The sequence below is a fragment of the Haematobia irritans genome, chromosome 4 (genome assembly GCF_050003625.1).
Source record: "Haematobia irritans isolate KBUSLIRL chromosome 4, ASM5000362v1, whole genome shotgun sequence".
NCBI lineage: Eukaryota > Metazoa > Arthropoda > Insecta > Diptera > Muscidae > Haematobia > Haematobia irritans.
Window position 1 is genome coordinate 65,740,201 of NC_134400.1, and position 13,798 is coordinate 65,753,998.

At 35.4% G+C, this 13,798-nt stretch overlaps 1 protein-coding gene across 1 annotated transcript; it reads right to left on the reverse strand.

Annotated features, from left to right (window-relative positions):
* Positions 1-3,227: 3,227 nt before the first annotated feature.
* LOC142235510 (uncharacterized) lies at positions 3,228-4,551 on the reverse strand. The gene is made up of 2 exons (XM_075306762.1): positions 4,081-4,551; positions 3,228-3,986 (listed from the first exon to the last, which is right to left on the reverse strand). The coding sequence occupies exons 1-2, from the start codon at positions 4,549-4,551 to the stop codon at positions 3,228-3,230; spliced, it is 1,230 nt and encodes a 409-aa protein (XP_075162877.1).
* Positions 4,552-13,798: the final 9,247 nt, after the last annotated feature.

Genomic DNA, 13,798 nt, shown 5'->3' on the forward strand with positions numbered 1-13,798 from the left:
AAAACGGGTTCAAAGAAACATTGAACATTCTGCCCACCGTGAAAGAGTGTAGTTTACCTTACCTCCTCATCTCGTTTCCTGCGACGAGCTACTCACTGGTCCCACAAACAAGTATCCCCAATCGGACAGCTGGGCAAAGACACGCCCTAAGCCGGTTTCCACAACTCCATCCCTCCTGAGGTAGGCATATGGACCAGCACCAATTTCGACGTCAATAGATTCATTTCCCCTGGGATCAATTCCGGCAAGAGGTCTGGATTCCATGGCGGTGGTGGGATCCTCAATTATTGGATCTGAGTAGGGTCTTAGTGGAAGGTCACGGGTCACTAAGGCCTTTAACCGGTAAACGAGTCGGCTGCAATATGTCCGGCACCGCAATCGAATACTTGCAAACCTGTGGCCATGTCATTCGGTGGTTGGAATGCCAAGTCTCGTGATTGTGGAGGCCGCAACTCTTGTTGACGTAGCTGCCTGACACAGCAACACCCTGCCACTGGCCTAGTCCTCGGAGTTTTCAGCTGCCATGTACACTTGCGCCGTTGGTATAAACACTGAGGATCGGTGGTATGGCAATTCCATTAGAGGGGGCGTGTAGCGACCAAATGTTTCCCTCAGCTGAGGAGCCCCATGCAACATGGTATGGTGTCGCAAGTTACACTCCCTGCACGCCGTGAGGACTGGACAGTCTGGAGCTAGGTGGCTACGTGTCAGGCAGTTGCGACAATAGCTACGTCGCTCTATGGTCTCGTACCGTTGGTATGGAGTCTGCTGGCGGAAACGATGACAATTTCTGAATGGGTGGTCATCTTGACAAAGCCCACAAGCAAATTGGCAATGAGAAGGGCGGTAGCGTGGGTCGTTGTTATGGCGGTTGTGACGGGCAGGTCCGCTGGGTCCAGGTGGGGATGGGTCTCGGTTTGGAAGTACTCCTGACATATCTGCAACGAAAGTTATGTGAGTACCGTGTTTTTTCATGAATTTACGATATGCTAGTCAGTCCGCAAATAACTTTACGATTTTCGTGATGGGTCGACTAATTAACCCAGTCGAAGTGTTAACATCTACCACCCGGACGTTTTTATCAATCCCTTCATAAGTTTTGACAACCCTTCCAAGCCTCCATTCATTTGGAGCTAAACGATTGTCTTTTACGGTCACTAGATCATTTATGACAAGATTTTGTTGCGGGTATTTCCATTTGTAGCTACGATGTAATTCATTTAAATATTCAGATTTCCACCTTTGACAAAAGTTTTGTGAAATAATCTTCAACCGTTTACATCTGGTTGATAATGTTATATCATCCTCAGAAATATCGGGTTCTGCTGGGGCTAATAGTGGTGAACCCACTAGAAAATGACCGGGGGTCAAGGGCTCTAAACTAGAGGGGTCATCGCTAGCAGGATTAATAGGTCTTGAATTAAGACAATCCTCTATGCGAGCTAAAATAGTGGATAACTCTTCAAAGGTGAAGTTCATTTTAGGCATAGTTTTTCGAAGGTGGGTCTTGAATGATTTAACTCCAGCCTCCCACAAACCTCCCATGTGGGGAGCACCGGGAGGAATAAACTTCCATTCTAAGTTCTGATGTACGTGTCGTTGCACTGTAGTGTCTTGTATTGATTTCATAAATGCGATCCTATCCTTCTTTATAAGTTCGGCGGCTCCTACAAAATGTTTACCATTGTCCGAAAATATTTTCTCCGGACACCCTCGTCTGCCTATAAAACGATCTAAAGCGGCTATGAAGGATTGGGTCGACAAATCACTAGTAGCTTCTAAGTGTATTGCTCGAGTTGCAAAACAAACAAATATGCAGACATATCCTTTGGTAATCAGACAGATGCGAGCTGTAATGCTTTTTATGCCAAAGGGTCCCGCAAAATCTACCCCCACATTTCGAAAGGCTCTAGATAACATAGTGCGCTATGGAGGAAGAGATGTCATAATTTGTGTCTGGGTCTTATCAGTGTTGCCAATTTGGTGCTTTTAGCACCAAATTTAGTGCTTTCTGATTTCTAAAAAGCACCAAATTGCCTTTTTGGTGCCTTTTCAAAAAAAGCACCAACTTGGTGCTTTCTGGCATTTTCATTTAGTGCTTTTGGTGTTTTTTTTTATTTTGAACAGTATTAAGTAATTGATACACAAATTTTGATTAGACTTTCAAGAGCTGAAGAAACTCAAATTTATTGCCAAATATAGAATTTGATTGTTATGAAGTTGGTATTGATTAATTTTTAATTAATATTGTTATTTAGGGTATTCTGTAGGAAAGTCGAGCGATGATTATCGAATTTTTGAATTTGGTAAAGATGTCATTAAAAACGTTTGTATTAAATTCACAACTGAAATAAGCAATAGACTTCTTCCATATATTAATATTTTGAAAGTTGAAAAACATCACTGATCAAAATGAATTGGACGAAAGCATTAAAACTGATCAAGGTGTATACTAGAATAGCGTTTCATAATGGTGAGTACTAAGTTTGAGTTTTGCCGCTAAAGTGAAAACTATATCAGTAAAAAAGGCATAAAATTATGCATATTTGCTGCAAATTTTATTATAACTTGATGAGGTATAGCCAAAAGAAAAATTTTCACAAAGTTTGTATTCCTTAAAATGAATTATTAAAGAAAAGTAATTGTGAAAAAATTACTATCTTAGCAGCTAAACTCGATCTTAATACCCACTTCATAGAATTCAATTCACAAAAGTTCTATAATACATCTTCGGAAGTTTTTTTTTTTAGTAGAGCATTTAATTTTCGATTTTGTGGTGGAAGGTGGTATGTTAGAATTTATAATATATTTTTGGTGCTTTTTGGCCTTGAGGAGTTGGCAACACTGGGTCTTATACTGATGGAGAGCACAAGTTCGACAGTTGTGAATAACCTTTTTTACTAATTGCTTTAACCGAAATATCCAAAATTCGGAACGAATTACGCGAATCATTAATTGATTGCCGCCGTGCATTGTTACTTTATGAACGAATTCGACAAATAAAAGTGCAAACCGAGAATCATATGGAATTAAAATTGGATGACGTTCATTATATGTAAGAGCAGGTGATTGAACTATCCGACCGTTTCATCTAAGCGAACCTTTCGCGTCAATTAAAGGGTTAAAAGGTAAGAGTTGGCTATTAGGTGAGAGTCGTTTCTTTTGGGTCAACGCTGCATACTCTTCAGCAAAATAATGTTATTGTGTAACGACTATACGACGAGTTTTTATATCCAAAAGTTCTGAACCCGTAATTTCTTCAGACGAAATTCGAAGTCGGTTTGTGCCCGTGATACGCCAAAAACGCATGACATCAGATAAAACACGATATCGCGTGGCAAAGATGAAAAACGTGTCAATGGGTCCTCAAATGTGGATGTCGCAAAAACTTTCACTTGTTTAGCTTCAAGGTTTGTATCACAATTAAGTTGATGTTTAGGCCAATGATCTCTTGGCAATTTTAGCCACGATGGGCCAGTCCACCACAAATGATGTGTCTTCAATTCATCTGGAGAGCAGCCACGACAGGCTACATCTGCTGGATTAGATTCGGAGTCCACATGACTCCAATTTTCACTACCTACATTTTCTAAAATTTCAGAAACCCTGTTTCCTACAAACGCGCTCCAAGAACACGGCGGTTTTCGAAGCCAAGCCAAAACTATCATAGATCTAGAAATTTGCAGATTTGGAATTATAGTGTTAGCTAATTTTGACAACATTACTGCCCCACATATTTTCTTGATTGGGGCCACGCGGGTCTTGGCTGCTAACAGAAAAGTTTCTACACGGTCTCCATCTTCGACTCGAACGTAAAGTGTCGTAGCGTAAGCGCTTTCTGAAGCGTCACAAAAACCATGAATTTCAATGGTACTTAATGGGGAATAATGAATCCATCTTGGTACGGATATTGTGTCAATCACCGAATTATTTTTCGCAAAGTTTTTCCATTTCTTATTGGTAACAGGTTTCAAAGTGTCGTCCCACTAACCAGGCTTGTTGCATTATTAGTTTTGCAACGACAATAATTGGGGCTAACCATCCGCAAGGGTCAAAGAATTTTGCGATTGTCGACAAAACTTGACGCTTCGTACAAAGTTCTTTTTCTTCAACATTAGGCGCTTTAAAAGTGAAATTATCTGCTGCTACATTCCACCGAATGCCTAGGGTCTTTTTTGACGATCCTTCAGAAAGATCCAACCAATTGACAGGCAACAAAAAATCGGGATGTAGGCCATTTAAAAGACGAGGGTCATTAGAGGTCCATTTCCTCAACTCGAAATCAGCAGAATCTAAAGCGGATGTTAATTGTTTTCTAGCGGCATCGTCGACATATAAATTTTCTCTAATTATTTTTGAACCCAAAGGGTGTGAATCTTGAACGTCTTCCGCTAATTGAAGCAGCGTTCTAATCGCTAAAAATGGGGCGCAATTTATGCCAAAGGTTACGGTTAACAATTCAAATTCCTCAACTGGGCCATTTTCAGATAATCGAAAAAGTATTCTTTGAAATGAAGTTTGCTTTGGGTCTACCAGTATTTGACGATACATTTTCGTTACATCGGCGTTGAAAACATATTTGAAAAAACGCCATTTTAAAATTTGTAAAACTAAGTCCTGTTGTAAAATAGGACCGGTATGTAAAATATCGTTTATGCTTTTCTTATTTGAAGTGGGACTCGAAGCATTAAAAAGCACCCTAAGTTTGGTGGTTACTCTATCTGGTTTAATGACTTATGTATGTTTTGTGAATCAATTTTTCTCATTTGTCCTAACTCGAGATATTCCCTAATGGCAGCGTCGCATTGAGCCTTTACATCAGGGGTTTAGGCAAGTTTTTTCTCCATACGATAAAATTGTGCATTTCTCGATGCACTGATTTCTGAACAGCTTTTAAATGGTAGGGTAACAATATATCTTCCAGTATCATTACGTTTTGTCGTATATTTGTAATTAGTTTCACAATATATATCTTCTGCTGACGTCAAAATTCTTTTTGGGGTCTCTTCCACCTCCCAAAAACGTGTTATAATTTTCTCTAAAGAGGATGCATTATAAAGAGTAATTTGTTTTGATGTTTCTATATTTTGTTGACTGGGTCCACCAACGATCCATCCAAATACGGTATTTTGCGCTATAATTGATCCAAATGTTTTCATTGGAATATCAACGTTATAAATTAGCGGTCCTATATCTAAACCGATTAGCATATAAACGGGTCGACTTTCATAAAATCGAGGATCCGCCAAACTAAGATGCTTAAAATCTTCAAAATGAGAACGATTAAGGTTGTGGGTTGGTAAATTAGAAGGAAGGGTCATCAACACGGGTGCCCAAATTTCTAACTCAAAACTAGGATCGATACGTGAACAAAGTTGAAAAATGCAAGCCTTTGTCGATGTTTCGGCTACGGTGTCACTCAAGCCTGTGACGTGAACTAAATTCCTCACTGTAGGAAGTTGCAATTTGTTTTTCATTTTTTCCGAAATAAATGTTGACTGTGATCCAGGGTCAATTATTGCTCTGGCATCATATCTTTGTCCCCTTGATTTTATTTGTACAATGGCGGTAAACAACAGTGTTTCTGTAGGTTGTGGAGTGGGTCTGCCTTCTTGCAGCGTAAGAGTCGTTATACTAGGCGTTTCAATATTCGATGCGGACTGTATACAAGGTAAATTTGTTGATTGTTGAACAAGGTTGGAACGAGCGGCAGCACTTGTACTAGGTTGTGCTCCACCTCGATCCTGATTAACTAAGTTGAGAGCTCCAGTACTTGTACCAGGTTGTACTGTGTCTCGGTTATGATGAACAAGGGTATTGAGAACGGCAGCACATGTACCGTCTCTTGTGTTTGTAGGGTCGCGGGCCTCATTACCCTTATCTAACAAGTTATGGTGTCTTTGATTACATTCCCTACAACTAAAACGACTTTTACATTCCCGGACTCCATGATTCTGAAATAAACAATTATAACAACGATTCGACTGTTTTACTATTTGAATTCTTTCATTAATCGATTTTTCCAAAAATTTGGGACAATTTCGCAGCATATGATTTGTCCGACAAATTGGACAAACACTCTCGTTATGCCTGAGACTACGATTACTATTTTTTGAATTATTATTTGCTTGTGAATTACTATTGAGTCTTGAACCAGAATTATTTATTTTTTGATTTACATTAGTGTGAAAACTATTTACGCGACTCTCCCTTTTATCATAATGATATCTAGATTGATTATATTTCGAGTTTTGGGTTTTAATATTTCCCACCGATTCCAAAGTCTTAAATTTATGTGACAAAAAATCATCCAACCTTTGCCAACTTGGAAGGGTCGAACAATCCTCTAAACTATTCTCAAATTCCTCCAAAAAGGCTATTTTGTCGAAACAAGGTATACTAAAATTGGGTCTCATTCTCCCGTGTCTACTTGTAAAGTTTCCAAAGTTTGTATACAAGTACTAATTGTGCGCTGTAATTTTTGTATTGTTGAAGCGTTTTCAACTAAAACCGAGGGCAAATTAAAAATAATCCTAAGCTGTTCGTTAACTTGCATTCGTTTATTTTCGTACCTACTTTCTAAATTTCTCCAAGCTATATGGAAACCCTCATTAGTTAGGGGTACATTTGTAATGATTTCCCGCGCTTCTCCCGAAGTTTTTTAGGTCAAATGGAATAACTTACTTAATCATGGATTATTGATGTAGATTGCAGAGAATAAATCTCTGAATGTTGGCCATTCATTATATCCGCCCTTAAAAATGTCTGTGTCACATGGTGGCAATCGCAAATTTGGGTCTACTGCTATGTTTTGTGTCATCGATTCCCTAGCTAATTTTTCCTGACTTTCCCGTTCCTGACGCGCTAAGATTTGTGTGCTAATTATACTTAAACCCCGTTTATAAACGTCCATACCCTTTTTATAATGGCCGCGAAGCTTATCTTTATCCATAGGAGTCTCTCCCTCATCTGGAGTCCTATCCCGACAATTCATGTAAGCCCACCTAACTTGATCCCATAACGTATTCAACTCCACTCGAGCTGCCTCTAACGCATGAAGATCCTCGGTTGCCGCCTTAACAGAACAAACGCTTTCAACGTCAACTAGATCATTTAAGCAATTAACAAACTTTTCTTTCAAACTTTTATCCATGGTGTACTTTAATACTTTTTTGCACCGGTCAAAAAATTAAAATAAATCAAATTTCGCGAAAGAAAAATTTAGTTTCACTCAAGGAAATCCGAATTTTCTACAGGAAACTATATTAAATGTAAATTAAATGTAAGAGTTGTGGGGTCGGAAATGTATTTGTGGGTTCTAAATCACGAAAAAATTACAAAAAAAAATCAAATTAAACAAAAACGAATTAGGGTCAGTAGACGAAATTGGGCCAAAGTTACGTAAAAAAATGTATAAAAATCCCTCAAGGCTGGCAATTCAAAACCTTTCACAAAATTCCCAAAAAAGCGAGAACTCAAACAAATTACAAAAAAAAAATTTCCACAAAAACAAAATTCAAAAAATTAATCAAAATTTCCCCAAACAAACAATTTTTTAAAGCACGATGCTCAATTAATATCAGCGATAAATCGCATAAAACAATAACTTCAGATCAAGTGTCAAAAAAAAACAAGTAAGGATATTATACCCTGCACCACTCTGTGGTCATATGAATGTAAATCGGGCGATCGATATATATGGGAGATATATCCAAATCTGAACCGATTTCAACCAAATTTGCCACGCATAGTTGCAATGCTAATTCTACTCCCTATGCAAAATTTCAACTAAATCGGAGCAAAAAATTGGCCTCTGTGGGCAAATGAGTGTAAGTCGGGCGAAAGCTATATATGGGAGCTATATCTAAATCTGAACCGATTTGGCTGATAGTAGTAGTAGTAGTGGTATCTTTATTTCAATTATAAATGTTTACAAGTTATTCGCAAAAATTTGTTAGCAAATTGATATAAAGATATACGGCTATGACAATATGTCGTCAGCCGGTTTATACATATATATACATATTTATTGATTTTAAGGGATTTATGCATATTATTTTAAATTAATTTTTAAACATATTCAGTAATTATTAACTTGCGGTATTGAAATGGACTTGCTATATATTTTATAAGTTTGGGCCAATCATCTATCTCTCTTCCATCCAAAATGTCGGCAACTTCAGTCTCAGTCAATGCCAGTTTGTTAAAAACCTGTAATCGATGGCTTCCTAGTATGGGACTTATTCCTAGGAAGTGGTATATCGTCTCCTTCTCACCTAAGTTACATAAAGTACATCGGTCTGTGTCACTCAGATTTAGAATTTTCAGGTTGGTATTTAGGTAAATTAGATCTACACGTGCTTTAAATATCCACCTAATCTGGTTCACATTAAAGTTTGAGTTAAAATATAAAGTTCCCCTTGATAAATCAAGATTTTTGTAGTATCGGGACTGACTCTGCAGTGCTTTTTGTTTTGATTGTTCCTTGTTAGCCCGGGATATTTTATCCACCAATATGTTGACCATACCAGACCATTCTCCTTGCGTCATATCCTCCTCCAATGGCTGCACACCCAGCTCGTTTATTTTTTCCATTAAATATTTAACCCAGAAAATTTTTCTTCTAATTGTTATTAAAATTAGTTGGTGTGGTAATCTATCCCTCGAGTACATGAAAAGTGTTTTGAGTACGTAGCTCATATGAAGTTGAAATGTGCATAAATGGCTTTGTTCTAGACCAGTTTCTATGTAAAGTGCATAGTTTGGTGTGGATTCGGGCAAATTTAGTACTAGTTTTAAAAAGAAGCGTTGTAGTTCATCAACTGCTTCGAAATGTCCATATCCCCAAATTTGGCCAGCATACGTTTGAACAGATCTGCTCACTGACATATATAAGCTATATTTTTGTTTAAGTGTTATATCGTTTCTTTTCAAGAAATTGTTCCACGTGGCATTAATAGCACTTTTGGCAAGCGCATTGCGTGTTTGTGTTTCGTGAACGTCATCCTTGGAGTTAGTACCACCCCAAGATATTTATATTCAGAAACCACTTCCTGCTCTTCTTCATTATAATACCATTTATCACTCTGCGACAGCCTTCCACCATTTCTAAATACCATTATTTTCGACTCGCTTGTATTGACTAATAAGCTCCATTTACATTTACTATGCCTCTAGATGGTGTACCATCTCCTGCAGAGTTACTCTGTCCTCTGATAGTAGCACTATATCATCTGCATATAACAAGACTTTTATGTTAATTCCTTCTATATACAAACCTCCACACATTGTGTCATTCAAGTCATTGATGTAGAATGAGAATAGTAGTGGAGATAGAAGACACCCCTGTTTTACGCCTGCTTCAGTGTCAAAATATTCTGACAACTCCTTCTTGATTATTTATTGCTCTCACTAAGCTCCACCATTCTTTGGCGTCAGATGTGCTGTTGATCCGTTCTGTAATACGGTCGTAGTACAACTTCTTACTAATGTTACAAATTTCGCTATATTTTCTCTTAGCAGTTAGGTATCTCTGTCGGTCTGAATCCAAACAAGATTTCTTAAATTTGCACAAAAGATGGTGCAACTTCTTTCTTGCCCAATGACACCTATAATTGAACCATTTCTGGTGCGGCTCGTAGGATCGTTTTGCCTTTTGCATATGGTTTGCAGATGCAATAATTATATCGGTCATATTTTTAAGGCACATGTTTTCGCTTCTCTCGAGAGTTGAATTTAGATGATCCGCTAACTTGGATTGATATAAATCTTTACCCGAATCATTCCACTGTAATTTTGGTAATAGTTTCATTTTCCTTCTTGTTTCCGATATTGGTATATTGAGACAAAGGGTTATTGGTAAATGATCTGACCAAATTTGTTCATCTATACTGAAATTTTGCACGTACTGAAGCATGCTAGTAGATACTGAACATATATCGTTGACAGATGTTCCTATATTGCTCACATACGTAAAGTTGCCCCATTCATCGCCCACGGTTTGACCATTCAGAATTATGAGATTTTGTTCATTACAAAAGTCTATGTACTTTCGGCCATTCGCATTCAATTATTTGTCCTTTGATTTTCTTACTCCAGTATATGCTGGGAAATATTCTCGGTATAGATCTACAATATCTTGTTGTGATTCGCCTATTCTAACATTTACGTCACCTAATAGGACAATATTCTCGCATTTATTCTCAGACATGAACAATTTTGCAAGCGTAAATTCCCTAGACCAGTTGGCACCTCTAATGTAGAGTGGCAGTAGAAGCATTTTGATGTTTTCAAATTTAAGATATGCTCCACAAAAATGTTCATTATAAAGAAATTCGTGTTTTACGCCAGAGATTAGCACCGATTTTTTCAGACCCAAAAATACTCCACCACTAGCTCGTCCAAATCGACTGACCTTTTTTGCATTAACCCATTGTACTTCATACTCCGGGAAATAGTTCACAATTCTTTTCTGGTTTCGGTCTGTAACATGTGTCTCTAATAAAATAATAGCATCGAAATTTTTGAGGTATGTGAAAAAATTAGGGTATAAACATTTATTTAAAATTCCATTGATATTATATGATATTATCTTAAGCTCTATGTGATCAGATTTTGGATGATTTGGGGTTTCTCTTAGTTTTTTGTCTCAATTTTTTCGAAGATATTGTTAAACGAAGTTGTTTTGGCTGATATTTTGCAAGTTTTTCGAGACTCATAAAATATTCGGATGTACGTAATTTGAGGAAGATCGGTTGATATACACGCCAATTATGACCAGATCGGTGAAAAATATATAAATCTGAACCGATTTGTTCCAAAATCAATAGGGATCGTCTTTGAGCCGAAACAGGACCCTATACCAAATTTTAGGACAATCGGACTAAAACTGCGAGCTGAATTTTGCACACAAAAATACACCAACAGACAGACAGAAGGACATCGCTAAATCGACTCAGAATTTAATTCTAAGCCGATCCGTATACTAAAAGGTTGGTCTATGATTACTCCTTCGTGGCGTTACATACAAATGCGCAAACTTATTATACCCTGTACCACAGTAGTGGTGAAGGGTATTAATATGAGAAACATTTAAATCTGAAGCAATTTTAAGGAAACTTCGCAAAAGTTTATTTATGATTTATCGCTCGATATATATGCATTAGAAGGGATCGTCTTTGAGCCGAAACAGGACCCTATACCAAATGTTAGGGAAATCGGACTAAACCTGCGAGCTGTACTTTGCACACAAAAATACACCAATATATATATATATATATATATATATATATATATATATATATATATATATATATATATATATATATATATATATATATATATATATATATATATATATATATATATATATATATATATATATATATATATATATATATATATATATATATATATATATATATATATATATATATATATAATATATTTGATGATATAAAGATTTGCCGGAACTCGTCTAATTTATTTTGTAGACTTTGTGCATTGATATGGACTATAGTTAATCCTGGTTTCTGCTTTGTTAACACACGTACCATATTGAAAAGACCGTCTTTGGAACTGTAGCAATTATTAAATGTCAGTGATGTATTTAGAGAAGCAACGCATTTTTGGTTGTATTAGAGATGTTATTATATTATTATTTTTTGTTGAATATTTTATTCTGGTTATTTGATTCGGTTGTAATAAATAGAATAATCGCAATTTATAAAGAAGAATTATGGCAAAACATATAATTATTTTTGTAATTACTATTACATTAAAATTTGGTTTTGATAAATTCAAATCGTAGATTTTAACGAAAAAACTGTTCAAGCTGTTCCTGGGAATCAATACGTACACCTCTGTCGTTGTCTGAAAGTTTCACATATACGAGCCCGCGTACTGTGAATGCAGCTGTCAATTTTTTAAGTTTTTTGTATTTAAGTGCGGATTGAAATATTTTATAATTTTCTTTACTTAAATCTTCATTGACGAAAAAATGTCTATCGCTGTCAAAACCGCACATTAACGAAAGTTGGATTTTTTTAACGCGTTTGAATTGAGCTATAGTTTTCATAATAAAGTTTTTATGCATTGGTGAACATAGTTTAATTAATATTGTTCCATCATTAGTTTTAGAACGGGTGTTAATGCGATGGATACTATTTATATTTGGTGTCACAATCTCAAGCGATTCACACATAGTTTTGAAAATTTCGTAAAGATTTTCATTCTCATATGATGGAATGCCGTTTAATCTCAGATTACATGCTACATTTAGATTATCTTGTCGATGTAATTTAAATTTGAGTTCATGAATTTCATTTTTTAGTACACTAATTGATTCATGTTGGTTTTCAATTTCAATAATCCTCTTCTTGAGATCATTTATATCTTTTGTCATTTCAATAATTTTTGTTTCCATAGCACTCATGGCTTTTGATACTGCCTGATCTATTTTTGCCGTCAAAATTTCGGTTTGACGAGCAAATTTTTGATCAATTAATTGAATCAATTTAGGTGAATTGTATTTTGATGATGTTGGAGTATTATCAAGATCCGGTTTATCTTTAATTGGTGTTGAAAGAACGGTTTTTCGAAGGTTTATGCTTCTGTTGTTCATATTGACGATTTATATTAATGTCTTTAACACAATAGGGGGTGGTAACACTATAAAGTTACGTTTTAATAGCAGTTGTGTTACCCTGTTATTGCACGCTCACAAAAAATCGCTTCTGAAACATATACTCCCAAACATATTTTGCTTCAAGCATATACATTTTTGGGTATTGCCCAAACATTTATATGTTTGATCTCTTCCAATATATAATATGTTTGAGAGCATATTTGTCTAAACAATATATGTTTGGGTAGTCTAAGTTCCAAACATTTTGTATTTTTGCATCCAAATTCAATAATGTTGTCTTCCAAAAAACAATATGTTATTATGTGAACATACACAGAAAAAAATATCACCAAAATATTTCCAATTAAAAAGTTAATTGAAGTTGAAAATTTTTTCAATTAATAAATTAATTGATACAATTAACTTTTTAATCATGATAGAAACATTAAGTTAATTAAGTCAATGATTGAAAATTTTAAAATTTGTAATAAAAAAATTAATTGATACAATTAACTTTTTAATCTAATTCGGAAGACTAATTAAAATTGTATTTCAAACAATCATTTGTTAATCCAAATAAAAACTCTAAGCCAATTCAGAAAGTAATTAAAAATAGTTACCCTTTTTAATTAATAAATTAATTGACTTTTGCAATCAACATCAATTAAATTTTTAATTGAATCAATTAAAAAATTAATTGAAATTTGCTAAAAAAAATCAATTAATTTTTTAATCAAGAATTTTTTCTATGCCCAATTAAAACTGTGATTGATACTATCATTTTCGTGATTGAAGACATTTCAATTAAAAAATTAATTGGATCAATTAATTTGGTGATTGAATCAGAAAAATTTTTTTTTGTGTGTATAATATGTTTGGAAGCATTTTGCACCCAAAAATATAAATATTATCATAATGAATTATGAAATTAAACAGGTAATATAGGTGCTAACAACATAGGTTTTCGACCTGAATGCTCAAAATTTTGTTTCTGCCTAATTGTATATTCCCCCACATCTTTCTCACTTCCACGAGATTTTTTAGTTCTTAGCACCTTTTTCTGTAATACAAACATTGTAGAAGAAATTATTCAATTTTATGATTTTTTTATTTTAAATTTACCTTTTGCCGGACGGGGATTCGAACAGCGGACCACACAGTTTGTAAGGATCA